This window comes from Passer montanus, unplaced genomic scaffold (assembly GCF_014805655.1).
Source record: "Passer montanus isolate IOZ18808 unplaced genomic scaffold, ASM1480565v1 scaffold8, whole genome shotgun sequence".
Taxonomy (NCBI): Eukaryota; Metazoa; Chordata; class Aves; order Passeriformes; family Passeridae; genus Passer; species Passer montanus.
Genome location: NW_024373256.1, coordinates 7082163 through 7109620, shown reverse-complemented (window position 1 = coordinate 7109620; position 27458 = coordinate 7082163). Strand labels below are relative to the sequence as shown.

The following is a 27458-nucleotide window of genomic DNA, read 5'->3' as shown; positions in this document are numbered from 1 at the left end:
TCCATCCCCTTTCGCTCTGGCTGCTGGCCCGGCCGAGCCGTGTCCTGTCCGTTCCCGTGCAGCGCGGCAGGGCCGCGCCCCGCGCTGTGACGTCATCCAGCGGCCCTAGCGGAGCCTTGTTCCGGGGCGGTGTGACGTCACTGGTATGTGATGTCATTGCTTCGCCCCGCCCACTGGGGGCCGCGCTGCGCACGCGCCCTGGGCGCCGCCGCCCTTCCCGCCTTCCCTGCGCGCGCGCCCCGGGGCGGGGCGGGGCTCCCTCCAGGCGCATGCGCGGCGCGGCCTGATGGGGGCGGGGCGATGCCGGCGGGGCGGGGCGGGCGCGCGTGACGTCACGGCACGGAGAGGTCGTGCCCGCCCCGGCGGGCGGTGAGGCCTGAGGGGGGGCGGTGCGGGAGCGGGCCTGAGGGACCCGCGGCGGGACCCGCGGCATGCCGGGGCTCGTGCTCTTCGGCCGGCGCTGGGCCATCGGCAGCGACGACTTCGTGCTCCCGGGGGCCTTCGAGCTGTTCGTCAGGCTGGTGTGGTAAGGCGCGCGGTGCCCGCGGCCCGGGCGCGGTCGGTCCCTGACGGAGCGGTGCCCGCGCTGCCGCTGCGCGCCCTCAGCCGCCGGGCTTCAGCCGCGAGCAGCGCTGGGCTGCTTTGGTATTAACGCGGTGCCTGCTCCGTGCCCGCCAGCCGCGCTGGGCTCCGGGGATCTGAGGGAGGGAACGAGTGATAACACCGGGCGGGGAGCCCGCGGCTCGGGGGCACCGGATTGTGATTCCTGCCCGCTGTTGGTGCCGGGTTCCGGCCCGACACTTCCCTTATGTAACAGGTGCCTTGCTGGTAATCCTCGTGCGCTGCTTTCCCTAAGGCGGCCGCTATCGATCGGGCGCTTCTCCTTCCCGCTGTAACTGCTGCGATCTCCCTTCCCGCAGGTGGATCGGGATTTTTGTCCTTTACACGGTTCACAAGGGGCAGTTCAACTGTCCCGGGGGAGGATTGCTGCACAGCTACCTGCTCGGCCTCATCATTCTTCTGGCTTCCATAATATGTGCGTTATGTGCTCTTGTGTACGTCAGTATGCAAGGTAAATTGTTAATGACGATGCTTTGCCTTTATCTAGTAGGATTGTAATAGATGTCTGTTTTAATCTGCAGCTGACATAAAAACTACCAAAAAATTGAAATGGTTTTAATGGTAGTCAGACTTGAAAACCTCCAACAGCATTAATATATTTGCTTTAATAGTATTACCTTTGTTAGTCTGGACTCTAACATAATGAATAGATACAACAGCTTAGTCCAGCTAATGGTTCATTGCCATCAGAGCATCCTGGAAACTCTCTCTGTGTGACCTCTGCTGTAACACTGCTCCACCTCTCTGGCAGGAATTGGGGAAGTGTGTCCAGAATAATTTAGAATCATTAGCCTGTTGTTAGTTCTGCCTTGCATAGGCAGGTTTTGTCATATCTTGTGAAAGTCCCTTAGCTGCAGTGGGCTGCCTGGGGAAAAACACACAGAAAAGTGAATTATATAAATGTCATAATAAAACTGACATTGAGTACTGTTAAATAGAGCAGGACCCACAGCTTGAAATGAATGTCTGAACACAAGTAAGGACCACAATGCAACTTCTAATTGTAGCAATGGTTCACTTTGGGTTAAAATTGCTAGGAAAGCTTTTTTCTGGTGAGGCAGCTGATCATCAAAGTAATGTTAAGAAGATTAATTTGAAATGTGTGTGTGGTCTCTGGAGTAACAGATGAGACTCCACAGTTTCTAATATATTGGTTCTCATGACTCACTGAAAATAAGCATTTATGCTTCTGTAAATAAGTATTTATACTTCTTTCCATGTAAGCAATTTTAAGAGTGCATGAAGAGAAACTGACAGAGCAGAGGTGTGGATGATAATCCTGGCCTTGGATCTGACCACTGGTTTGCCCAGAGTTTCCAGAGGAGGGGAAGTTAGATCAGGCAGACTGTGATGTTTATATCAAAGTTTCACAGAATATTCTGGGTTGGAAGGGACCCAAAGCATCACTGAGTCCATTTCTGAAGTGGATGGGCCATACAGGGGTCAAACCCATGGTGTTGTTAGCACCAGGCTCTGACCAGAGCTGCAGAGGTGAGAGGTGTAACTGTAAACAGCAGTGATAAAAGAGCCTTGTTCTGTGAAAGTACAGCTGCAAGGCCATTGTAAGTAAGGAATGGAGTAATTCTGAGGCTGAGTTTCCAGGAAAGCAGAGGCTGAGGTGTGTTGGACTGTGGCTGGAGTGCATGGGTGGGTGTGCTCCTCCTGCAGCAGCCCTTGTGCTGTCCTGAGAATCCGTGATGCCAGCAGGGAGCCCTCACACCTGGTGCTGTGAGAAAGGAAAAGCTGTTCAGAGGAAGCACAGTTCCATCTGATTGTGTCTGTGTGAGCATCCCCACTGCTGCAGGACAGGCTGCAACCTGGGAAGGGGAAAAAGCAACCTCTGGATGGAGGGCTTTTGAAACAGCTTTATCCCTGGGTGTGAACCACAGCTTTGTACTGGGAACAGTTCCCAAAGTTGTTTTTGTTCTGCAGCCTTTACCAATCACTTGCCTACACCTGAGCACTCACACCCCACTACCCATTACCCTGGGATCAGCAGACTGGTTTAAGATGAGCTGGCCAAAAGTTACTCCCTTTTTTATTGCCTTGGAGTGCTGAAACTAAGAGGTTATTAGTAAATTAACAATACAGAAAGTAGCCTGAGAAGTATTTGTCCTGGTAATGGTCCTACTTTTGTTCTTCTATTATTATTTAGTAACTCCAGTAAAAGAACTTCAGTGTAGCCCAGCAGAATAGGATCTGAAAATGAAATATTAACCAGCTAAAAGCCAAACAGAATAATAAAAGCAGTCCCTAAGAGTCATGAGGAACTGTAGGTAAGGCAGTGCTCTTGGATGCAGCTTTAATTTATGGGGGGCACAGCACTGCTGCCTCAAGTTCAGTGCAAAACTGTCTCTGACTAGAGTTGTTTTGGGTTTTAGTGGAGTAGATCCTAAGAATCACAGCTGTAAATCCACTGTTGTTTTTCATAGCTTCAGTGATAGCTTTCCATTAGTATGAAAGAACTTGATAGTTTTGCTTAAGGTTCTTACTGTCTGTAAAGCCCAGAAAGTTCATCTTTCCAGGTAGGATTTTATATACTTGAGGTGCATCTGTGAACAGTTCTTGTTTTAAATTCTCTCTCTAATTTCAGGAACAATTTCTAATCCAGGCCCAAGAAAATCTCTTCCCAAAATACTTTATACTCGCCTGCTTCTCTATTTCCCTGAATTCATCTGGGCTGTTGTAGGAGCTGTGTGGGTGTCAGACAACAGCGTGCAGTGTGAGAAGACTGTGATAAATGGTGTCATTGGGACAGTTATTGCAAGGTAAAGGTGCCTCCCCACAAATCTGAGCTTGGCAGTGTATGGGAAAAGGAAAATGAGTGGGTATCCTTCCCTAAAAAAGCTGCTTGCCTTGGGAGAGAAAACGTGTCCTGCAGTGGAGGGAAGGAGGTGAAGGTCAGAAAGGGTAAGAGGGGCAATGGGAGTGTAGAAAACTGGATAAAGATGAAGAGTGTAGTAACCTGATCACGTAGCTGGTAGTGAAGAATGCAGCTGTAGTGAAAAATGCAGAGTTTTGCAAGCACAGTTCAAAGAGCTGCAGCCTCAGCACAGCAGCAGGAGGTCTCCACACAGAATTCCATACCCAGCTTCGATTTCAGTCTGCCAAGAAATGTAGTTGGGATTTCTTGCACACTTGTCAGAAGTGTCTGGTTTCACAGTCTGTTATCCCACTCCCCCTGTCTGGCAGCTGGATTATCATCATCTTTACCGTCATTGGAGTTGTCATTGTCTTTGACCCCCTCGGGGGGAAGAAGACGTTCTACCTGCCCGACGGCGTGAGCCGCAACCTGGAGAGCAGCCAGTCGGGGCAGCTGCTCTACAACGTGAAGAGCTCTGCCACCAGGGTGTGGGAGAAGAGGATCAGGCTGCTCTGCTGCTGCATCGTGCAGGACGACGACCACCGGGTGGCCTTCACCAGCATCGCCGAGCTCTTCCGCAGCTACTTCTCAGTAAGAGCCCTGCTCCTGCTGGGGCTTGGCATTGAGCTGTGGGGGCTTTACTGAGTCTCCGTGTCTTTGTACAGGACACTGATCTGGTGCCAAGTGACATAGCAGCTGGTTTGATTCTGCTCCATCAAGAGCAAGATAAAATGGAAAATTGCCCCAAAGAGCCTGAAGAAGTCCTGTGTCATTCTCCATCATCTCTCGTGGTAAGATGGGGTTGGTGCAGCCTCTGGTGTAGTTGTTCTGGGAAGTGGTGCCAGGTCCATTGAAATCCACTTATTTCTGGAGAGGGTGCTTTGTTTTGTTTTGGTTTTGGGGTTTTTTTTGGGTTTTTTTTTGTTTGCACTTATTTCTGGAGAGGGTGTTTTGTTTTGTTTTGGTTTTAGGGTTTTTTTTTTGTTGTTTTTTTTGTTGTTGTTGTTTTTTTGGTTTTTTTTTTGTTGTTTATTCTTTTAATACAATTAAACACTGCAATAAAATTCGTAACAATGTACGTTATTAATAAAGGCAGTGAAAACAGTAAGTTTGTGGTCAAAAACATTTTTCTGCTTTTGCATGAGTAGAACTTCGAATGGGGAATTAAATACAAAAAAAGGAACCATTTAGGATATTTAATCATTGATGAACAGTTGGGAGAGAAAGGGAACAGAGGGAGAATGAATATTTGGTACTGTTTGCATACAACTGAGAAGGCAATCTTCTAGTATGTATTGTGGGCTGTTTGTCTGCTGCAAATACCCAGACAAGGTAAGAGCAAAAATAGCATCTTTTAAATACTGGCAGGTGGTGGGTTAGTTTCCTAACTGATTTTTGCTGGTCTTCAGGAGTAAAGTGTCTTTGTAAATCTTTCCCCTCCTTTTAGCCTGTGTTTCATAGATGTATGTAGTTTTACTTTAACCAGTGCATCTCTGTCAAGTTTCTTTGGAATGCAGCCAGTGTGATGGGCTTGTGCTTTAAAAGTCTGTACCAGAGAGGTCTGCTGCAGGCTCTTCAGCCTTCCCTTGGACATCCTTAGGTAGCACATCTGGAGTGAATGTTGTTTCCAGCATTGAGCTTATCCATGTATCAGCAAATGTAGAAGCTGCTTCAGTGAGAGCTTTTGAAGATCCTTGAGCTGTGTAGCTACATAAATAAACACAGACTTTTTCCTGAAATACAAGTGGCTATTTTTAGTTCCTCTTAGACCTTGAGGTTTTCCTTTTGGGTAGTGTGTATTTCATAATGCCTTGATTTTCACTAGCCTGTGTTCAGTTGTGTTCTGAGGCTGCCTAACACAACTTCCTCTCTTTCTCTGCTCCCTTTTCTTTCCCTGTGTGCTGCAGACTGATGATTTGGATGCTGAGCTGGAGAATGCTGCTCACTACATGCTGTTTGCAGCAGCTGCCTATGGCTGGCCCTACTACGTGTACACCAACCCATATACTGCACTCTGTAAGCTCAATGGTGACTGGTAGGTTTGACCTCAGAGCTTCAAAACACAAGCTGCCTTCTATTTAACTAGTCTCAGCAGAATGAAATAGTTACAATAGCAGTATTTTTGTTGCATTAAATTATATCACTCTTGGATGTACATGAGCTTGACTGCTGGAGTTATCTTTCAGAAATTCAGAGAAACAAAATTCCAGTGTCTTTCCACCTTCAAACAGATTGGGGTTTTTTTTCCATGGGAAAAGTTTGTGACTTAAAAAATCACTTAGCAAAATGACAAAGGAAAAATTCGAATTAAATGAAATATGTTTTAAACTGAGGCTTTTTAGAGGCTCCTTTTGGGCACAGACTTACATATAAAAATAGAAGTGTATCAGTAGTTTTCTCTGTCCTATATACCCTGGATAAAACATGAGATCAGATTGCTGTGCAGATTTTTGTTTGAATTTCCTTTTTCCTTGTTTGTATTTTTGCTCAGTGGCTTGTAATCTTAAGAATTCTTTTCTTACTGCACTGTTTGCTCTGCCAATGGTCCTGTAACAGGCAGAGGTAACATCTTGCATCAGAATGTTTACTGGTGCTATTGCAAAAAGAAAGCACTTTTGATTCCTGGCAGAAGGCCCTCTGCACATTTAACTGAGTGTGATTCCTTGAAATGAAACCTAACAAATTGGAACATGAAAGTTTTTCTCTTCTGTGTTTGTTAGTTGCAGAAACAGACCAACAGATTCTGATATAACGGGCAGTGATCGTCATAACTTTCACTTTGGATCCATCCTAAAAATAACAGGACTGCAGTACAGAGACTTCATTCATATCAGTTTTCATAACAAGGTAAACAATCTGCACAGGCACTGGGCAAGCTGTAGGGATTAATTCAGGGAAAGCAAGGACTGAAGGGTCTAGCTTGCCTTCAGCATTTATGAAGATGCAAAGCCAAATGAAAACGTTCAGTTTGGGTTTCTTTTCTAATCTAACAGAACAGCCACAAAACCATTGATATAAATCTGTCTCAGTATTGAAAAAAGGCACTTATGATTAATTCAGGGAAAGCAAGGACTGAAAGGTCTAGCTTGCCTTCAGCATTTATGAAGTGTAAGATGCAAAGCCAAATGAAAACGTTCAGTTTGGGTTTCTTTTCTAATCTAACAGAACAGCCAGAAAACCATTGATATAAATCTGTCTCAGTATTGAAAAAAGGCACTTAGACTAACCAAATAAGAGGCCAGTTCAGCTTCTTTCCATAGTACAGTATGGAGCTCAATAAGAGCTTGCCCTTACAAAATGTTGGTGTCTTTACTGGTTACATTTTTCTCCTCCAGATCTATGAGATTCCATTTTTTGTTGCTTTGGATCACAAAAAAGAAGCTATTGTGGTCGCTGTGAGAGGAACCTTGTCTTTTGAGGTATCATCCATCTGATATCAATAATTAGCTTTACAGAAATGAGTGAACTCCCAGTACCTAGAGGAAATTGTGTTAGGCTGGCACATGCTAAAATAACTCACTCACAGGTATGAGTCTCCCAGGTTTAAGTTGTAAGCCCCCCTGCCCTTGGATGGGCAATATTCCCTGTGCTACTGGAAGAGAGAGTGGAGGACAGGCAGGGGTAATCCCAGGTCACTGTGGGAGGAGGTGCATCCATAATGGGGTGTCTGCAGTTGGAGCAGTTGCCAGGCCTGGAGCTGTGCTTGCTGTGTGTTTGCTGGGGTTGCTGGTGTGTGGTGGGATGTGTTGTGCTGCTCACACACCTGGCAGTCAGCTGCTGATGTCCCTGTGACAGGGTGAGCCACACAGCCCTGCAGGGAGCTCTGACCCAGGCTTTGTTCACAGGACATTCTCACTGACCTGTCAGCAGACTGCGAGGACCTGACACTGGAGGAGGTTCTGGAGAATGGGTTTGTGCATAAGGTGTGTGCAGCCTGTGGCTCTTTGTAGGTCAGCCCAGCAGTAGCAAGCTAAAAACACCTGGGATCCTTAGTTAAACAGAAGAATGTTCTCCTTGCCAGATGGATTGCACAAATTATTTCAGTGTTTGGTGCATCAAATGCTGCCTCTGACACTGCAAGGTAGAATTTTTTATCCTCTTGTCAGACTTAATGTCCTTAGGAAAAATCCCAAAACCTTTTTAACCCATACATGCAGACCTCTTGGTTGTAACCAGACCTCTGGCAGGAGGATGTCAAAGAGAAGCCCAGCTTTGCAAAAAGTTGTTCTGTGATGGAGTTGTATTTAAACTACACATGTATCACACCTCAGATTAGAGACACCTTCTAACCTGAACTGCTCTCTTGTAGGGAATAACTCAAGCTGCAAATTACATCTATCGAAAACTGATAAATGATGGAATTTTAAACCAGGCTTTCACAATTGCCCCAGTAAGTTACCTCCCAAATAATTTGATTTATCAGTAAAATTACCCACAGCTTTTTCTCTGTCCATCTAAGTCTGTCTTTCTGTCTGCAGGAATACAAACTTGTGATAGTTGGTCACAGTTTGGGGGGTGGGACAGCGTCTATCCTGGCCATCATGCTCAGGAACTCCTTCCCCACGCTGAGGTGTTACGCCTTCTCTCCCCCTGGAGGGCTCCTAAGGTGAGAGGCTTCTGTTGCTTGGCTCTGTCCAAGCTGTAAAAGCCAAGGCAGCTGCCAGGTGTGTTGGCTGGTAGCTGTGGGAAGAGTTTGTGTGTTCTCCACTCAAATTAATTTGCTCCATCTGGAGTTGAGTTCCTGGGGGAGTGTTACAGAATGAAACACATCTGGGGAATCTGTCAGGCAGTACAATTAGAGGTTAAAATAACTGTTCCAGAAAAATACTCACCTGACTTGTCTGCCTTGGCCTGTTGGACATCCACACACCCTTAGAGGCAGCACTGCAGTTACTCTGTCACCTTCAGCAGGAGGGTCTGAACACTCACTGAGGCACTGACTGCAAATGGTGCTGCCACGTGCTTGTATTTTTACTGAATTATTATGATCATCCTAAAACTAAAGGGTGCTTATCTCCTTAGTGTGTCTAAACTGCTTTTCTTCTTTTTTTTTCTTTTGTTTAAGCAAATCACTTGCAGATTACACTAAGCATTTCATTGTTTCAGTCATTGTTGGAAAAGACCTTGTTGCAAGGTGAGATGAAAATACTTCTAAATTGATATTTGGAGATGTGTTTGATAGCAGACAATAGGAGGCTTTGCTTTACTTTGTTCTGTGTGTTTAAACAGGTTAAGTATGCCCAACATGGAGGATTTAAAGAGAAGAATAGTGAGAATTGTGGCAAACTGCAACAGGCCCAAGGTAACCAAATGCAGTTCCTGGTTAAAATTGTGGAATTGTTACCTGGGTTAAGTCCCAAATTTAATGAAGTGACTGCTGGTGTGTGTATTTATGATCTTAAAACTGAGAGTTACAATTGTGTTTCAGAACAAAATTGTTTTCATTTAATTCAGTGACATTTGTGTTAGTGTCCTATCCTGTAAAATTATGTTGTTGAAGATTAGGATTCAGTAAGACTCCCAGTATACCAGTTTACAACATCAAAGGCTTGAAATTGTTTGGTAGTTTTGCTGATAAAAGGAAACTATTAAAAAACAAAAATGGGAGAAAAACCCCAAACAGCTAAAATTACAAAAAGTTAGTAAGATTACTTACTTTAATAGTGTAATAACTAGTACCAATAGGTAAGCAAATTATTGATTTTACTTATACATTTCTGTCAGAATTCATTTGAAAAGCAAATATTTCTCTGTTACAGTGTTAATTCTTTATCTTTTACTGTTAGTGGGAAACAGTTTTGAGTGTGCTGGATCAGGTGGTGTCAGGCAGGATGGTACTGGAGGTACAGAGGTGTGGCTCAAAGATTCAGAACTGCCATTTCTGAACATCTGAATTTGAATCTGCCATGCCCCAAGGTTTCCATGTAGTCCTAGGGGTGAGCAGAGGGTCTGTGTGACGTAAATACAGAATAAGATAATGGACAGTTAGAAGTTACAGGCGCAAGAAAAGTTAAACCTGCAGAGCAAGAATCCACGTGGAGTAATCCAGCTGGTAAAGATGGTAATGTTTTCTGTAGTATTGCTGGGGGCTAAGGTCCATACTGCTGAAATTCATGTTACTGTGGGGAAAATTCGGGAAGGAGATCACTCACACAAAATTTGGGGAGCATGTGCATAAAGTAATTTTTAATCTTTTAATTATTTTCAGATGAAGTGTGTGCAAGCACACGACTAGAGTAAGTTACTTGAAAAGATGCCAAACTTGGACTGTTGTTTCTGATTTCAGTACCAGATTTTGCTGCGGGGCTGTTGGTACGAGGTGTTTGGAGGAGATCCTGATGATTTCCCCACAGAGCTGGATGGGAGGAGCCAGGATGCCCTGAGCCAGCCCCTCCTGGCCGAGGAGAGTTTAATGGTTCATCGGTCGCCTTCCTACAACGCCCTTGAGGAGGAGCCACGCCTGAATTCACCCCCTCAGTATCCTCACCTGTATCTGCCTGGAAAGATTATCCACGTTGTTGAAGAATGCAGCTCTAGGAGGTAAGTGATGAACAATGATGAGCACCACCCTCCAGGACCCAGTTTTGCTCTTTGCACATTGCCCAGTTTTCAGTTTCTATTCTGTGTCTCCTGACTTCTGTTTCACTTCAAGCCCTGGACACTGTTCTCTTTGTGCCTTATCCTGCCCATTTATTGCAGCTGCTGAAGTGAGGACTTTAAACCCAAACTTGGCACCTTCAGCTTTGCCAGTGGCAGTTTCTGCCCGAGACTGGAGATCTGCTGTGTGTGCTGGTAGAGGTGGAGTGGTAACAAAATTCCTCATTACTGAGCAGTCCCAGGAATGTTGGTGATTAGAAGGAGGTGCAATACTGCCTGCAGTGCTGCCCCAGTACCAGTGTGTGCCCACACAGTCTGTAGATTTTCCTGTCACTTGCTGCTTTTCTGTGGATGCAGGAAGCTGAGACAAAGACACCAGAAAACTGAAAGTGCTGGAAGGGTGAGGATTGTGGCTTTGTTGGGGCAGTGTTGTGTTCAGGGCTTTTTTTGTGTGTTTTTTTGTTGATGTTGGGGTTTTTTTAGACAAAGCAACCTGAAACAGCCCATAAGCCAGGCAGGCCCTGATAGCCTCTCATGTTGTGAAACAGAAATCAGAGCATTTTTAACTTGCACAAGACCATCTTTACAGCAGAAAAGAGAAATTGCCCCTTACAGAGAGGAAAGAAAAGGATTGGAGAAGAAATTAACTTCTTTTCTCCCATTCAATAGATCAATGTTTTAAGCTTCATATCTTTAATTTCTAACAATTTTAATACTGGTTTTACAAGTTAGATACTTGAACACCTCTGACCTGGGCAGGCTTTCCCAATGACTGCTCTTCTACTTTATTGAGCTGATTTCTTTTCTTTTATTCCACAGCACAGCAGTTAATAATGGTGTGCTGTGGAATGAGATAATGGGAGTTTTTCTAAGTAGGCCCAGCACACAAGAGCCCCCATCATGTATTTGGTATTTAATTTTACAGACAAATTTTGCATCCTATGTGCAGCATTAAATATATTGCCTGGTCTCCTATTGATACCACTGTTCCTTATTCCCTAAACTGACATTGCCACATTAATGTGCAGTGTTCAATTCCCTCCTCTCCTTGCTCAGGCTCCTTTCCATGTTTTTGGGAGCAGAATTATTTGAATCTATGATGGCTTCTTTCCCTGTTAAAGCACAGTGTGACGTGGTGCAGCTCTGCCCTCAGGGACACTTCATGGCAGCAATTCCAGCTCTCTGCTGAAGGGCAGACCTGCTGTGAGGGGGTTCCAGTTCCTCCCTCAGCCATGGCCAGAGTCTCCAGGTTGGCTGCTCCAGTTCTGACAGGGCCATTGTGTTTATGGTGTGTTTTCTCCCTAGGCTGTGTTCTTCAGATATTAAATACACGGCAAGGTGGTCAAACGAAACCGTCTTCAGCAGCATTTTAATAAGTCCCAAGATGATCACAGACCACATGCCAGATGTTGTGCTCAAAGCTCTGAACAGTTTGTCTCAGGAACATGGATCGTGTCTGTCTTGTCAAACACGAGACTACAACCCCAGTGCAGTATAACCACAGCTCGAGGACGACCTGGGAGGCTTTTTGCAGGTTTCAGGTATCCAGGACACATTCCACTTTCACGCTTAAGTGGATTTCAGTACTTTTCTCACATTGCATAAAATGAACAAGGGTCTTAGTGCCCTGCAGGACCTCGGGGAATGTTGTGCTGGTGCAAGCACAGACTGTGTCTCTGTGCTGAGGGCTGGGCTGTCCACAAGGGATCAGGATGAGAAGCTCCAGCCGAGCCCGTGCGCGCTGGCACAGCAGCTGAACGCTGACCAAAGTGAATGTGTGTGAGAACCACGTGTCAGAGCAGAGCCTGCCACACCTCATCCACCACCTGCAGCTCCACTTGTGCTCCCACGTCCCTTCCTGGCTGCCTGGGCCGTGGCAGAGCCCAGGGGCTGCAGCTCAGGGCTCAGGGGGAGTGACCCGGCCCAGCAGGGCGGGGGCTGGGCAGGCTCAGTGATTGCACTACTTTTTCTTACAGATTGTGCTGGGATCCCAGGGCTGCTCTTGAGGGCTTGTGGTTAAATGCTGTTTGGATGTACATGTGCAATATTCCTTAATCTCCCTGTCTTTTGTATGTGTTGATCTACATCACTGCTTTTATTGATTTTTAACTAAAACTACTTAATGAGAAGGAAAAAAAAACTAACATTCAGGCCCTGGCATCATGTTGGTCACTTGCTCTAGTTCCAGCTACTGAGCAGCACTCTGATTCTGCCAAGAATGTGTAACCAGTTGTAATGACTTTGAAAAAGTGGATTCCTTGTTTCTAGTGTGTAACTATTTTATTTTTTTTTTCCTTTTTAAGGCTCAGCAGCATTTATTTAAAAGAAATTGATGTAAGTAAAATATGATGTGGTTGAGAATTAACTGTGTGGATGTTCCTGCTGTGATACTTGATATGGAGACGAAATTAAATAAAACCTTGGCTCCTGTGCAATGGCAGTAGCAGTGCTGGCTGTCAGAGCAATGAGGGCAGGCAGCACCAGGAGGGCTCGTGCTGCTTTTGGGTGCTGTGGGGTCCCAGGGCCCCAGCCTTGGGTGCAGCCACTCTGGAGGAGGGGAGGAAGCACACAGAACAGGGCTTTAAATAAAAGCCTGGAATCTGGGGCATTTTAGCACAAACTGTGACTGGTTCAGAGGAAAAGGATTTGTTTGCATAGAGGGGAGTGGAACAGAGAAGCTGCCCCCCGCTGCCAGCAGCTTTAAACCACTGCACAAGCAGCAGCAGGAGCTGCAACAACTGCACTGAGAGGGCAAGGCCTCTGCAGAGCTGGTGCCAAGTGCTGTGTTTAGTTTGGGTTCTCAGGGGAGCACTGCCAGCCTGGGCTTTGCACACTGGCCCTGAAGAGACACGTGCACTCAGGGCTGCTGGCACAGAACAAGAGTGTGTGCTCAGAGAGGCACAGGAATGAGACACTTGCTCAGAAACTCAAACATTACCACACTTATGATTCAAGGATTTATTAAGTCATACATGCAAAACATACTGCCAATTGCATTAGCAAAAGATCAATGTAAAAACTTCACAATTTTGCAACTTTTATTTTTAAATTTTGCTTTAGTGGTTGAAAGGGTGTAGTTCAACATCATATTCCTGCCAGTTTGGAAGGTACAGAACATGAGCACTAATTACAGAACCTCACAGACCCAAGTTACCGTTACGCAATCGATGCTGCACATGGAGTGACAGAAAGAACACTTGGCTGCATTAGTCATGTTACAGTGGGGGACCTTGCAAATAGTGATGGTTGAAAGGTTTGTCAGTTACAGAGGTTTAAAATATAAAAATTACTAAAATGTGTAAAGCTGCTTCACATGATTTTTACACCTAGTTAATAGACTAAAAGCGCCTCAGAAAGCATAACTTACTGGGTCAGAAATAAGAGGAAAATGAGGATATGCTTGAACATTCTACTCTAAAAAAAAAAGAAAAAAAGCAAACTTCTATCAATCAGAAAGTTTTAAAATACAAGTTATATTGCTCAATAAGAAGAGATTCTACAAGAAAAGCATTTACTACATAAAAGTGGGAATGACTGATTCAGAATTGTACCTACATGAATGCCCTACTTGAAATTCAAAGGAATTTACCCATGAACACCAACCTCTCTCCACTACTGCACCTCTGGGAAAATGGTTGCTGAGCTACTCTGGCAGTGTAGTGTAAGTCAGCTGTACAGTGTCAAAATACTGTCTGGCACTATCTCCTGATCCAACCCAATATTTCATTTATTCATCACAATACAACGCTGTCAAAAGGACTAGATACATTTCAGTAATAGTTAATTTTCCAATCACAGCAGCAAGAACTAGATTGCAACCAAGCCCTTACCAATGGTAAAGCATTTACACTGTGACTCAGGCGTGTCAGTCATTGCCAGAGATGGGTGCTGGCTGCACCACGAGGCAACGGCTGTGCTGGGAAAACAGTTCAGAATAAAACACGTTAGAGCGCAATGTTCCGCTAATTCCCCGGTCCTGTTACTTACTGTGAAAAACTATAAAGAGATTTTGCATTTCCTACCAGAAATTAGAGTCATTTTCAACAAGAATCTTTAAAAAACAGTTTAGTGCTTAGTGTTTGTAGCACAACAATGCGACTTAGTTCAGCAGATAGTTTGGCAACATTTAATTGAGCAAGAAGAGGATTTTAAAAATAAGGCTTTACATAGGTGTGTCTTTTCAGGAGTTTGCTCTTAGAAGGATGCAAGGTAAGGGTCATACTTTAAACAAATGAAACCATGAAATTGTCAATTGGTTGAAGAATTGATGGAAGAGAACTAATTTATAACAGAAAAAAATTGGCATGTGAATGCTCCATTGTTGAGCAAAGCACAGGGCTGATGGGCTGGGGGAGGGTGAGTTTACAGCAGCAGACATTTTCTCTTCCTCTTCTTTACAGGAGGGGGGCACAGCACTGCTCGGATGGCTTCATCAAACACTGTCTTGAGGCCTCGCTGCGTAAGTGCTGAGCATTCGAGATATTTCACTGCGCCTGGGGGAAGCAGAGACACAGTTACAGAGCAGCTCTGCACAGCTCCAGCAGCTCTGCTCCCAGCTGGCTCCACAGCAGAAGCCAGGCATTCCATTTAATTAAGGTACAAGGTCTTCCACAAACACAGCCTAGATCCAGCCCACAATAACCCCACTGCTGCTGCCATACCGATCTCTTTTGCCATGGCAAGGCCCTGTGGGTAGGTGATGGGAGTCAGCTTCTTCTCCTTCAGCTTCTCTATGGTGTCCTTGTCATCCCGCAGGTCGAGTTTGGTGCCCACGAGAATGATGGGCGTGTTGGGACAGTGGTGCCGCACCTCGGGATACCACTGCAAAAGACAAATTAAAAATGGGGTCTCGTGTGGGGGCAGAGTTCCCTGCAGGCCCTGGAGCATCACAGCTGGAAGCTCCCAGTCCTTCACTTTCCATCGGAGCAGAGGGAGCACCCAGATCCCATCCGGGCATGATTAGAAGAGGGACATCCCTGTTAGTGAAGCCAAGAGCTATTTCCATACAATTTAAAATGTAGCCCGTTAAGGGCTGTATTTTCCTCACACACCAGAAATGCCCTGACCCCCCTTGCCCACGGAGACACCTCCTTGTGCAGCTGAGCTGTCTGAGGACATGGAATACTCCCTCAGTCACAGAGCACGTGCAGAAGGATGGCTGATGCAAGGAACAAGTGCTATCAACCCAATTTTTACATGCATTTGTTTTAAAACTCTTTTTTTCAAACTGTACTAAAAGGAAAGCTCCTGTTTGTGCTCTCAGCACCTTGCTGGCTGAACACTTAAATTACTGTTATCAATGCATCAAGGAACAACTCGTACTGAAGTGTGTCATGTGCCCTGAACTTCCATGACTCACAAGTTAGGCAAATGGATTTCTGCTTTTCCAAACTGCATTGCATGGGGCCTGTGGGAAAAACAATTAAAAAAAAGCACCTAATATTTTCCAAGCTCTGCTGTACAGTGAACAGCGTGATGAACATTCAGAAATAAAACAGTACCAGCTCATCCTTACCTTAGCACGGACATTTTCAAAGGAAGCTGGGCTCACGAGGGAAAAGCAGATTAAGAAGACATCCTACAAAACAAGGTGACAGAGGTCAGCCCAACAGAGAAACCACTGCAGAGTGTCATGAACAGGCCAACACCAACAGTATCTCCATGACACTGCCAGCTCTATCACTTGCAAAAGGCAAGGTCAGCAATACAGTTGCACATGATAATCAGAGGCAGCTTTCCCAGTGGGAAATCCATTCCCAGGCAGCTACAAGCAGCCAGAGAGAAAGGGGAGAAAATAACAAATAGATTGCAGTTAAATTTATAATCAGCTTTTGCAGTAGCCAGCAACTAGGACACCAATACTGCCTTTCAAGGGATTTTTCCTCTAAATGTCATTTCTTCTTCACTGACCTCATCAGCATGGGATGTTGGAAAGTGTTAGCTATTAACACACTATTAACTCTGAAGTAGTCTTAAATTGCCAAGGCAAATTTCAACGGTATGAAATTAAAAAAAAATTTAGACAAGAATTTCTACAATTATTGCTTCCATACCCAAATCAGAAGCAGCTTCTGCAAAGTGCTACTTTTATACACAACTCTAAAGTGGTCTTAAATTGCAAAGGCCAATTTCAACAGTATGAAATTTTAAAAAAAATTTAGACAAGAATTTCTACAATTATTGCTTCCATACCCAAATCAGAAGCAGCTTGTTGAACTTCTTACAGAACTTCACTCCTACTGAATGCCAGTAAAAAAAAGATTTAGAACTTCTCTATAAGCAAATGAGGATTGAAAAGGGCATTAAAAATCTCAAAGCTCCTCCCTTTCTAAATAATGAGAAAGCAGAAAAAAAGGGTGTTTTTTAGGGATCTTGCATATCTTGCTTTTCAACTGAAGGCAAAAGATTCTAAGTAAGAGCAGATAAAAACATTTCAGAGCACGTGTTGCTAGTAACCACAGCATACAATTCAGGTTTCACAGATGACACGCTCCAGGTGTGCAGGCATTCAGAATAACCCCAACACTCATTTCCTCTGTCTGTGCTGATGCAAACTTGCTGTATGACCCAAAACTCAGCAGGTGTGTCCCAAACAAGCCCAACTCTCCCCAACCTACCTCTGCATCCGTACTTATTCCGGTACCAAAGGTGCTACAGAATCAGGCATTGCAGAGTGTTAGTTGATTGTGCTGCATTTCAAGGCATTTTGTTAGGTCAGCACTGACATCTCACTGCTAAGCACTTGCAACCCAGTTGTTCATGCATCACCCAACAAGTTTCCGTAGCAGCGTCCCAGAAGAAGAAAGAAACAACATCAAATAATGTGATACTATGGCCACTACTTCTGTTTTCCAATTCTGCTGGTTTGTAGGGACTCGAGGGCTGCACTTGAGGAGATTCTCTCCTCCACTAGTTCCAGAGATTAAAAGATTTGGTGTAACCACAAGGAATTACTGAAAGATCTCAGGTGTCTTGCACACTAGTAGGAAAAGCTATTTGTTTTCAAGAAAATATTTAATCTTAGCAACTCATACAAATTTGGTAACAGAGTTCTCAGATCTAGCAATTTGATAGTTCCAAGGAAAGTATTTGTTCAAAAAATAGGGGCCAATTTATCACTATCATAGGCAAGACAAGATGACAGAACTTGGAACTGAAGTTTATTTAAAGTTTTACATACGGCAATAGGTTGATCTGTCAGACTGGAAGATATATTCTTACCATTGGTTCCTCCAACCTAATAACAGGAGGAGATAAAGTTACTCCTCAAATGGGTTTAAGGGAGAATGTTTTCAGTCAGCAATTTCTGCTCACAGATACTCTGAAGGAGGATTTTCTTCTTAAGAGAGACGCTGCCCTGTAATTCAGCACAACCAGCTGCACCCAGAGCAGACAGCAGCCTTCCCCAGAAAGCAGTTCTGCACTGTCGGGGGAAACCTGCAAGATCAAACCTCTCCTGAAAAGCACCCGACTAAAAATTTCCCTTTGGTTTGGTCTCCTGAGGAAACAGATGTGACCACCTTTTCTGTCCCAACTTTTACCTTCCCCAAATATTTGAAAATAGCAGTAGATTAGCATTAAGAAGAAGTTATTAAATTTCTGCATAGTTTAAGGAATAAAATAAAAATATGAATAAGGAGAAAGAGATACAAACTAATGCCTCACTGTGAAGTTACCAGCTGTCACCTGCTGGGTGGCTGATCTCAGCACACACTGCCCAAGTAACCAACACCTGCTGCTTTCACCTTGCCCAAAACATCCTTCAGGTGCACAAATGGGGAAAGGAGGGCCATGAGAACATGCAAGGGCTGAGTTTTAAATAGCACATCGAAGGAGAAGAGAGGCTGAACACAGATCCTAAAAAAAGTCAGGTTTCGTCAGCACCACTGTTCTCTTCCTCAGTGCTTTTTCTTAGTTGTGTGGGGGTGATGAATCTTTGATACTGCACAAGTCTGAAATCTGAAGACTTCTTCCCAAGAACTTGGAGACTTACAGCCCCATTTCATTTTCCGCTGCAAAAACCCATCCAAACAACTGAAAGTACTCCAAATATAACTGTACTGAACAGTTATACACCCTTGCACAGACAAGACTTTTTCCCTAGGATGCTTAGACAAGGAATTATTTTGCAGTCTACCAGAAAGCCACAGTTACTTTGGCAGGCTGAAGACAGCTATGTGCATTCTGTCCCTTTGTCACATACATTCTGTTCCTACTAAAGATCCTTCAACATACCTTCTACTTTTCGGCAAAACTGACCTCATAGGTATCCTATAAATATCTAAGTATTAGAGAAAACCAGTTTCCCATTGTCTCTCCTTGTAAAATAGACAGATATTTCTGACATTTCAACTATAGTTGCCCACACTGGCAAGTTCATATCAATTTTGTGTATCATAACTGACGGGGAAGCCTCATGACTGTAAGTTAGTGAGCAGTGAATTAAGGAAAGATTACTGAAAATAGCACCACAGTTCCTTAAATAAGATTCACATTATTCAAGAGAGCACTTATGCTGTAGAGTGAAACAATTTTGCATTTTATATTACCAGCATTTAACATATATTTGACAGTCAACAGCAAGAGTAATCAGTGCCAAAAAAACCCTGCAAATTACCCTAGCACAGCTCCATCAGGTAAAAGCCACTGCTCTAAACAGATTACAAAACCACCTTTACAAAGATTAACTGTAGCTGAAGTCACACTGGAAAGAAGAAAGCAGATCACTTCAGTGTTTTCCTTGAACATGGAAAGATGCAGGATGCAGGCAGGACTTAACCAGTTGCACACAGGGAAGACAGAAGCTTATTTGTATCGATGTCACAGCACAATCTACAGCAAGCAATGAAACACCCACGGGCTCAAGTACATTGGAAAGCTGGGACACCACAGCCTCTGTCAATACCAATAATCTCTTCATTCAGTGCTGCCTCTTTCACATGTAGAACATCTTCACACAGACTAAACAATATCAAGTGCTTAGCAGTGACAGTGTCAGGTTGCAGCCAAACATCGCCTAAAACCAAAAACAAACCCTGCCTTTGGCAGGCATGCTAACCTTAAAATCAATGGACTGGCTGATGGGACTATTCACCAAGATTTTTAGAGGTAGTTTCGGGGTGGTTTTTCTTATTTTAAATCAAGCATTCTAGACAATTCTGAGGCTGCAACTACACAAAACCCGGCAAGTACCAGTGCACACAAATACACAGAGCATGCAAATTTTAACTTTTTTACAATTGCACACACCCCAGAGACTATAAAATACAGCTACAGCACAAGAAATGAAAGAGGGTCACTGTTACTAATAAATACAACTCCAGGTGTGACAATGTTTGCCTTATGTTCAAAAAGAAAAATGCTTTATGTCAGACAAGGCTGTAGAGGCTGCTCTTGGTTCCACCCTGCAGCTCTTACTGTTTGGGGGTAGGAGAGCGGGCGTAGTCTGTCATAGTCCTCTTGACCAGCTGTGTCCCACAAACCCAGGTTCACCGGCTTTCCATCAACCATTACATTGGCAGAGTAGTTGTCAAAACTAAAAATAAAGAGAGAGTTAGCTGCATTAGCTTGCAGTAAAATAAGGCACCCAAGATTTTTCCCTCACAGAGGGAGAAACAGTGAAAACTGGGGAAGGGAACATTTTCACGGCATCCGTCAGCTCCCCTGAGACAGTGAAATTGTTGGAATAAAAAATTATACACAACAGACTTGGTCCAGTCTGAGCAGAAGTGATCTGCCACGGCTCTTCCAAAGGAAGTGTTAATCCCAGCGAGTACAGGAAAGCAGGTGATGTACTTAGCAAGCACTTTCCAGTCTTAGTGGGACATTCAGCAAATTAATCTGTCTCATGGTGTGAGATTTAGAACAGAAGATACAGGAGCAACAACCAAGAAATCCTTAATGACAACGGTAGGTAAGAAAAAAAAGCTAATTAATCCTGCTAATCAAAACCCCCTCCAATGAAATATCAAAGCTCATAACCAGGGGCCAGTGGAGGCATTGTTTTTACCTCATCACTGCTGTGGGTGCAAAGGTTCTAAACTCACTGGGAACACAAGACACTATAATGCAAAAACTCGAATTTAAGACCAAAAAAAAGGAAACAGCAGTAACTAAGGCAACAAGGCCTTGGACAGGTAACAAAAGTCCTCTATAAACCTTATTAGAATGTATTTTGTTGTCTGAAAAAAACTAATCGATACTTCAGAGAGCAGCACAGCCAGACGAAAATACAGAAACATCTGAAAAGGGAAAAGAAGCTGTATATGTATAAAACACACTCAACAGGCCCTGGAAAAGAGAACTGCACTAATACTGATACTGACAAATCCTTATTTGAAAGAAAAAGGGAAGCACCAGAATAAATGAGTCTCCACAGTCTCGCCTGAGGAGCCAAAAAGCCGTGGCTGGCTTAGCACAGGATTGGCAGTAGCACAAAAAGTGGAAAGAACAAATAAACAAAAAATCACCAGCCATGTAAGACAACTATTTCTGACTATGATATAATGTTTTACAAGCTGTTCAGCCTTGGTACTGCTCATTATGAACGACATTAGAGACAGAAACACACTATTTTGGAAGAGAACAACATCTGGTAAAATGTTAGCAAATGTTAGTCCCTAATCAGCCAGGCCCAGAGAGCCAAAACTGAGGGACCATCAGCAATCACTGGTGTGACTGTGCCACAGTAAAAGCTCAAAGTGTTCCTCACACACCTGAGGGGTCCTTGCAGCCACATCAAACAATTCAGTTAAGGAATCTGGAATGGCAGCAGGCACTGAGAAGCTGACAGAAATGAGTTCTTTGGATTTTACAAGTACTTACACCGTGGGTATATACTCTCCAGGAAATGCATTGGTTGTGTAACTGATGAGTAGGCATGTTTTACCTACAGCACTGCAAAGAAAGAAAGTTCACATGTAAAACACATTCATCTTGAATAACAAGAAATTATATTCCTTGTAGAGGTAAGAAAACTAATTACATCCAGACACCTAAGGACAACTGAACATCTCCAGTCACTACAGTGCAGAAAAACAGCTGACACACTGCAGCTTTAAAATTACTGGCAATAAAAACACACCTAGCATAAACATCCATTTTGTGAAGTGACAAATTACCACATTTTGTTAATTTTTAGTGACAGAAACCCCCAACAAATCCACATGTATTAATTAGACTACTAACATCTCCTAGTCGCCTGACTGAATACTCAGAAAGATGGCCTTCTTCCAATTCTCTGAAATTAAAAAACCCTGACAAGTATTTCCAGATACCCTTACACAATTCCAGAACTCTTATCTTTTCCAGAAAATTGTATACTTGCATATAAGTGAAGTTAAAGAAAGCTTGAAGAGTATAATTTCTCAACACATCATTACTTTGGAGTATTTAAGGAATGAATACAAATGATAACTCTCATATTATTTACTGCTATTGCAAAGTGACTCCCCACATGCGTTCACCCACTACTCAAACATTTCATTAACTGATTTGAAGATAAATTACATTCCAGGACTGGAAAACTTGGAACAGCAAACCTCTTCCTACTGATCTAATTCACAAGAGCCTCAAATGGGGGCAGGACAAGGCTCTGTTCCAGGATTCCTTCAAAACTCTGGCAGCCAGCTCATTCCCTCTCTACCCTCCTCCCCACATCTTATCTGGAGTCAAACATTTGATTAACGACAGCATTCAATTTTTGTTACAGTTTCAATCAAGTGTTGGAAAACTTGAAATTGGGCCTTATTTCTCTTTTTAAAATAGTATCTGCAAAGAGTGTGACACTGCAGACCGGTTCCCTAGCAGGCTTCCCACTTGCAGTGCATAATCCTTTGACCCTGTGAGAGATTCCAGGGATGCTGCCAGCCAGCCTCCCAGCCCGATCCCCCTGCCTGCTCCTGGGCAGGGAAAACTGCATTGTCTTGCAGATGTTTTATCACCACAGCGATTTGCTCAAAGCCAGTCAGCAGTAACTTGGAATCCTTGCTGCACCTACACGTAATCGTGCCATTAGTACGAGGTTTGACTCACGAGCCTCCTGAACTAAATCTTTCACAAGTGAATTTGAGCTCTGTCATATCCATAAGTCACGGCTCAATCCCTAACTGAAGTCTCTCCATTCAGCTTTAAGCAGTTCTTCACTGCATCAGCCCAAGAATGTATTTGATAGCAGCTTCTGACATCCCCTGAAATGCCCAAGCTACACTTCAGTGGACAAAATTAGTTGGGATTTTGTCCCACACACCCATTTTTAATTGTAATATGACTTATGTTTCTTAGCCAATACCATAACATCCTATCTGCTGCAGCTCTGATCATTCCCTGCAGTTTTCCACCCTGGTTTTCTCACCTGCTTCTAAGACACCAGCTCCTCACACAGTCTGAGGGTTTTTTCCCTTTCAGCACACACTCTCTTTACCAAGCTATAATAGCATCATGAAAGGAGTCATTTAATTCTGTTCTCATTAAGCACAATCTCTGAACATTCCCTTGTTGTAAAAGGTCTGAGATACACTTGTGCTCAAAAGTAGATGGATTTGCCCTTAAAAAAAAAAGTTGTGTGGGAGACAATCGAGGAGCAGTTCACCACCCAGCTACCTGTTTAACAGCTGTCAAAGAGGAGATCCCATCTTAGCTCCTGAACTAACGCTCTAGCAAGCCAGAACAAGGAGTTAAGGAAAGTTATTCCTCCCCCATAAGGACAACTTGCTATTTTAGCTGCCTGCTGATGAGTTAGATCAGTCTGGATGTGCTGCTGAGTTGCTCTCACAGCACCACACAGCCGGCTGTGCTGGGCCAGCTCACAAAGGACAGGTGGGAAAACCTTCAGGATCCCCAGCAGGACAACAGCCAAATGCTTTGGGAAATCTCTTGAGGCACAGAGACAACACGTTCTCATGCCTCTGGAACCTGTCTGGGCTGACACTCCAGCTTCCAGTAAGATCATTACAGGTAATTTGAGCTTCCAACAAATTACTGTTGAACTTAACATTTCCAGCAGCAGATTGAGAACTATTCTGTGCATCCAGGCTCCTTTGCCCACCCGGCACTGAAACTCCTGAATCTGCTCTGGCTAATCAAAACAGCACGGGAAGGTGACGAGAGATTTCATTCAAGTTCAGAAGTGCCTGTAGTGTGTTCTGCAGCACCAACCAGCCAGAGCCATTTAAACAAGAAAAAACACGTTCAACAACCCCATTTGAGACTTACTCCATCCAGGTTTCCTGCTTTCCTTGCCTTCTGGCTCACTGCCACACGAATCAGATCGTTATGGTCTTAAAAATAAACACTAATGCCTACCTTTATAAAGTACATCCTCTAAGTGCTTTATCAACTTTTTTGGACTACTAATTTCTGTAATAAAGCAACTCCCCTAAAGAGAATTCTAACTGTTTGGCAAAGTTTAAATCCTTGTACATAAAGGCTGAGACTAGGAATCTAAAATAACACCAAGATTAGTCATAAGATTTCTAGCAACTACTTAATCACAGCTCTGTCCACCCACTATTACATAAATGAAACTAGCAACATTTGACTGCCATTAAAAACATGGCCTACAGAAATCTAGCTTTAAATGCTTAACAAAACTACCTTAACAAAAGACAGCCCTGAGTCGCTTTTTGATTCTGAGTAGCACCCAGGAATCAATGTATTATCACTTAAGTATAACCATATATAACCACATATGGATTAATTCCTAAGAACAGAACATACCCTCTTTTTATTTACACTAACAAGTTTTATGAAATTTCCCCACTGTAGCAGAGCTCCTTGGAGCCATGTTTTACCTGCAAACAGGTGGTAACCTTCATAAAAGGCTTTGCTTGTGCCATTTCTTTCTTTCCCTGATGCACATGACCTTCCCCTCTGGCAGACACGATGCCCAACAGCCCAGGTCTCTGCTCAGACACTGAAGAGCAGCTGAGATTTCCCTGGTACCACCCTCAGATCCAGAGTTCAGTACTGCTGCTACAGGAGTTTAGCTACATACAGCTCTCAGATAAGCTCCATTACTCACTGTGCCACACCCTCTCCCAAATATGCTCTTCAGTACTTAGAAAACAACTACTTTTTAAAGAACTTTTTCAGGAACACAAGTTACCAGACTTCAAGTCCCTGCACTTTCTGCAGATGGCACGGGAGGGATCTGAGGTGTTCAGTGTCTCACACAAACACTGCACTATGCTCAGTAAGAAGCCAATTGCCCTACACACACCCTCACTGAGCCATCAAAGCAAATACACACACACAAAAAGCACAGCTTTAGGAGTCAGAGACCTCAGATCAAGCAGAATTCTAGACAAGGACTCCTAAATCACTGCTCATACATTATTTCCACCACTAAGAAGCCAATTACCCTACACACACCCTCCCCTTCTCCCCGAGCCATCAAATCAAATACACACCCAAAAAAGCACAGCTTTAGGAGTCAGAGACCTCAGATCAAGCAGAATTCTAGACAAGGACTCCTAAATCACTGCTCATACATTATTTCCACAATTAAAAATTGCCTACAACAAAAGAGCATGAAGTGCAACAACTTCTGTGGCATCTAGTAATTGGTAATTTCTCCCAAACACAGAACTTCTCCTAACATTACACAACATCGCTGGAGATTTTGTACCACTGAACAGCTGCCTTTTTGGAGTGAAAACAAAAGCTGCTAAAAATAACTTCCACCAATGCTTTTTCTCAAGTGTCAGTCAACAGCAACTCCTGCAGTTACTCCAGAGGCTGCTCTTCATCTGTCCTGCACATTCCTCCTACTCTATCATGACAGCTCAAAGCAACAGTTGGCATTTATTTTCCCCCAAACAATCCCCACAGCAAAATAAAAAAAAAGGGAGGGAAATATGATAGCCCAAACTAGCACACATGCCACATTTTTCTAGTCAAGTTAGTTGTCCAAACTTACACTGGTCAAAACTCCAAGAACAAAAAGGGACTCACACATGAGAAACAGCCTACTTGTTAACAAATCAGAAAAATAACCACAGGTACTTCTAAAGCTCTGTTTATTTTTGTTCCTAGCAGATCTTTGTGGAGGGTACGTACAACAATACCCAAGTTTTATATTACATAAGCAAATCTTTAACCTGCATTGTTTTACAGGAACACTAAAACTTTGGCCTTATCTAAGCCAAACAAGACGTTTCCTAGAATACCTGCAATGCTGGAGCTCTTGAAGCAGCAACAGCACAAAGAAAGACAAATCATTAAATGCATTTTAAAAACGGTGAACAGAGAATGATACAAAGCCACCAAAAATGAGCAACAGTATCTCAAAAGAACTTTACAAAAGATTTGTTTCTAACTAAAGAGAAAGGAAAATAAAGTAAATTACTATTTTGTTCACACATATGTACAAAAGTCAGGTAGAACTACACCACCTACATTTCCAAGACAGAGAACTACAGAAATGCCAGGAAGAAAGATGGTTTACAAAGCAAATGACCCAAAGAACTGTTCTGTTGAATGAATTACTGAACATTATACAGCTGGCTTGTGCTGAGTTCTCCCTTCTAGAGGAGGAAGTAGACTGCACCTTTTCCCCACCCAAACATGATGCATCACGTTTATTTAAAGCATTATAAATACAGAGTTCAGATGAACTGAAAAAAACCATATATATATATATATATATATATATATGCATGTATTAGAAAAGCAATTTTTGTTGGGTTTAAATTCAATATAAGCAAAAGAGCAGTCCACAGTTATCCTATCTGGCATCAAAAAATTACACTGCTATGATTTATTGACACACGACTTTCATGTCCATGTGGCCCCAAATCTTACACAGTGATTCAAAACAAATTTGGCACGCTGTAAGGTTTCTCTTTCAGCCATACTTTGCTGCCTTTTTAGGGATTCTACATTGTTAAAAACAAATCAACAACCCCACCCAAACACACACAAGTAACTTCAAAAATAAGGCACCATGTGAGATTACAGACCACTGTACTGAGTCCATTTAGCTACACTTCACTCCTCTGTAATCTACAGAGGTTTGCTGTGATACCAATTATGCTCAGTCTACACTAGGATTTTTGTTTCTTCTAAAAGGAAAAAAAAAAACCAAACAAAAAAACAACTCAAACTGCGTAAGACAAGTCTTGTTTTCCAGCTGGGCTGGGATGTTCCCCTGAGCTCTAACATCCAGGAAGAGAGAGAATCCCTCTGAGCTGAGCAGAAGAGTATTGTGGAGAATATTCAAAAACACCAAACACAAACTCTTTTCTCAATTCCAGCACTCCTCACACTGAAATCCAATTGCTAAACTTATGAGTTAACTCAATTCTAAGAAGCATCCCCAACTTGTTTCACATACAAGTAACACCATATGAAGATACTGTAGGTGTACCAGCTCTTTACAGACAAGTATATCATTAACTATTTGTATTTCAAGGGCCTATCATTCTCCTTTAGACAGAAGCCTTACAAGACCAGATGTCTACAGGCAAAAAATCAGTTTCTGCCCAAAAGCATTTATGATCTGCATAGAGTTGAGCCCATTTCACTCAGTTTTACTGCAAAAGTCACATGCCAAAAATCAAGATCTTAAAGATAGTAAGTTTGTTACTTCCACAAAAAAAGTATTTCATACCAATATTAATTTTCCCATATAATTAAAAGCACAGTAATTATTTTAAGGCACGGGGGTGATGAAAGAGCAGCAGCAAGCAGTGGCAGTGCAGGGACGCGGCCCGGCCTGCCCAGCACACCCCGTTCCTTCACTCGGTGCTTCTGCCCGCACCAGGGCGAAACCCTCGGCCACCACCGGGGCCCGGCCCGGAGCTCCGGCCCCGCGGCGATGCGGACTGGGCCCGGGGACCCCGCGCAGCCCGGCCCGGCCGTGCCCCGCTCCCCTCCCCGCCCGGCAGCAGCGGCAGCGGCAGGAAGCCGCGGCCGCCACCCACCCCCCGGCGCCGGCGGAGCGGCGCAGGCCGGGCCCGGCCGAGGGCCCCTCGGACTTACCCGTCGCCCACCACCACACACTTGATGGCCTGCATCGGGGCGGCTGCTGAGCGGAGCAGGGAGCGGCGGCCGCCTCCGCCCTGAGCCTGGAGCAGGGACGAGGCAGCGGCACCACCCAAGGCGGGGAGGGAGAGGGCGGACTGCGGGCGCAGGAAGCGGCGCCGCGCTCACATCCGGCCGGGCGCGCCGGGGCCGCCTCGCGGGCGGTGCCTCGGCTCGGGCGGGAGCGGGGCCGGAGCTGTGCTACTGACCCAGTGAGGAGCGGGGCTGCGGCCCTGGGCCGGCCGTGGGGAGCCCTCCTGAGCGGGGATGTCAGCGCTGGCTCTGCTGGCACAAGCCCGCAGGGACAGGGGGCTGGGCATCGTCCCTCTGCAGCCCTGCCGTGTGTAACAAGTCG

At 44.2% G+C, this 27458-nt stretch overlaps 2 protein-coding genes across 2 annotated transcripts; one reads left to right on the top strand and one right to left on the bottom strand.

Moving 5' to 3' along the window:
* The first annotated feature begins 315 nt into the window (after positions 1–315).
* Positions 316–13507, top strand: DAGLB (diacylglycerol lipase beta). The gene is made up of 15 exons (XM_039731624.1): positions 316–526; positions 921–1072; positions 3215–3389; positions 3814–4075; positions 4150–4275; positions 5392–5519; positions 6205–6331; positions 6820–6903; positions 7330–7407; positions 7794–7874; positions 7963–8090; positions 8550–8618; positions 8714–8786; positions 9771–10024; positions 11387–13507. Exons 1-15 carry the CDS (start codon positions 432–434, stop codon positions 11577–11579), a joined length of 2025 nt encoding a protein of 674 aa, XP_039587558.1. The 5' UTR covers positions 316–431; the 3' UTR covers positions 11580–13507.
* On the bottom strand, positions 13016–27227 carry RAC1 (Rac family small GTPase 1). Its single transcript, XM_039731626.1, has 6 exons — positions 27062–27227; positions 20906–20977; positions 19499–19616; positions 15597–15659; positions 14743–14902; positions 13016–14574 (listed from the first exon to the last, which is right to left on the bottom strand). Exons 1-6 carry the CDS (start codon positions 27094–27096, stop codon positions 14444–14446), a joined length of 579 nt encoding a protein of 192 aa, XP_039587560.1. The 5' UTR covers positions 27097–27227; the 3' UTR covers positions 13016–14443.
* Between the last annotated feature and the right edge of the window lie 231 nt (positions 27228–27458).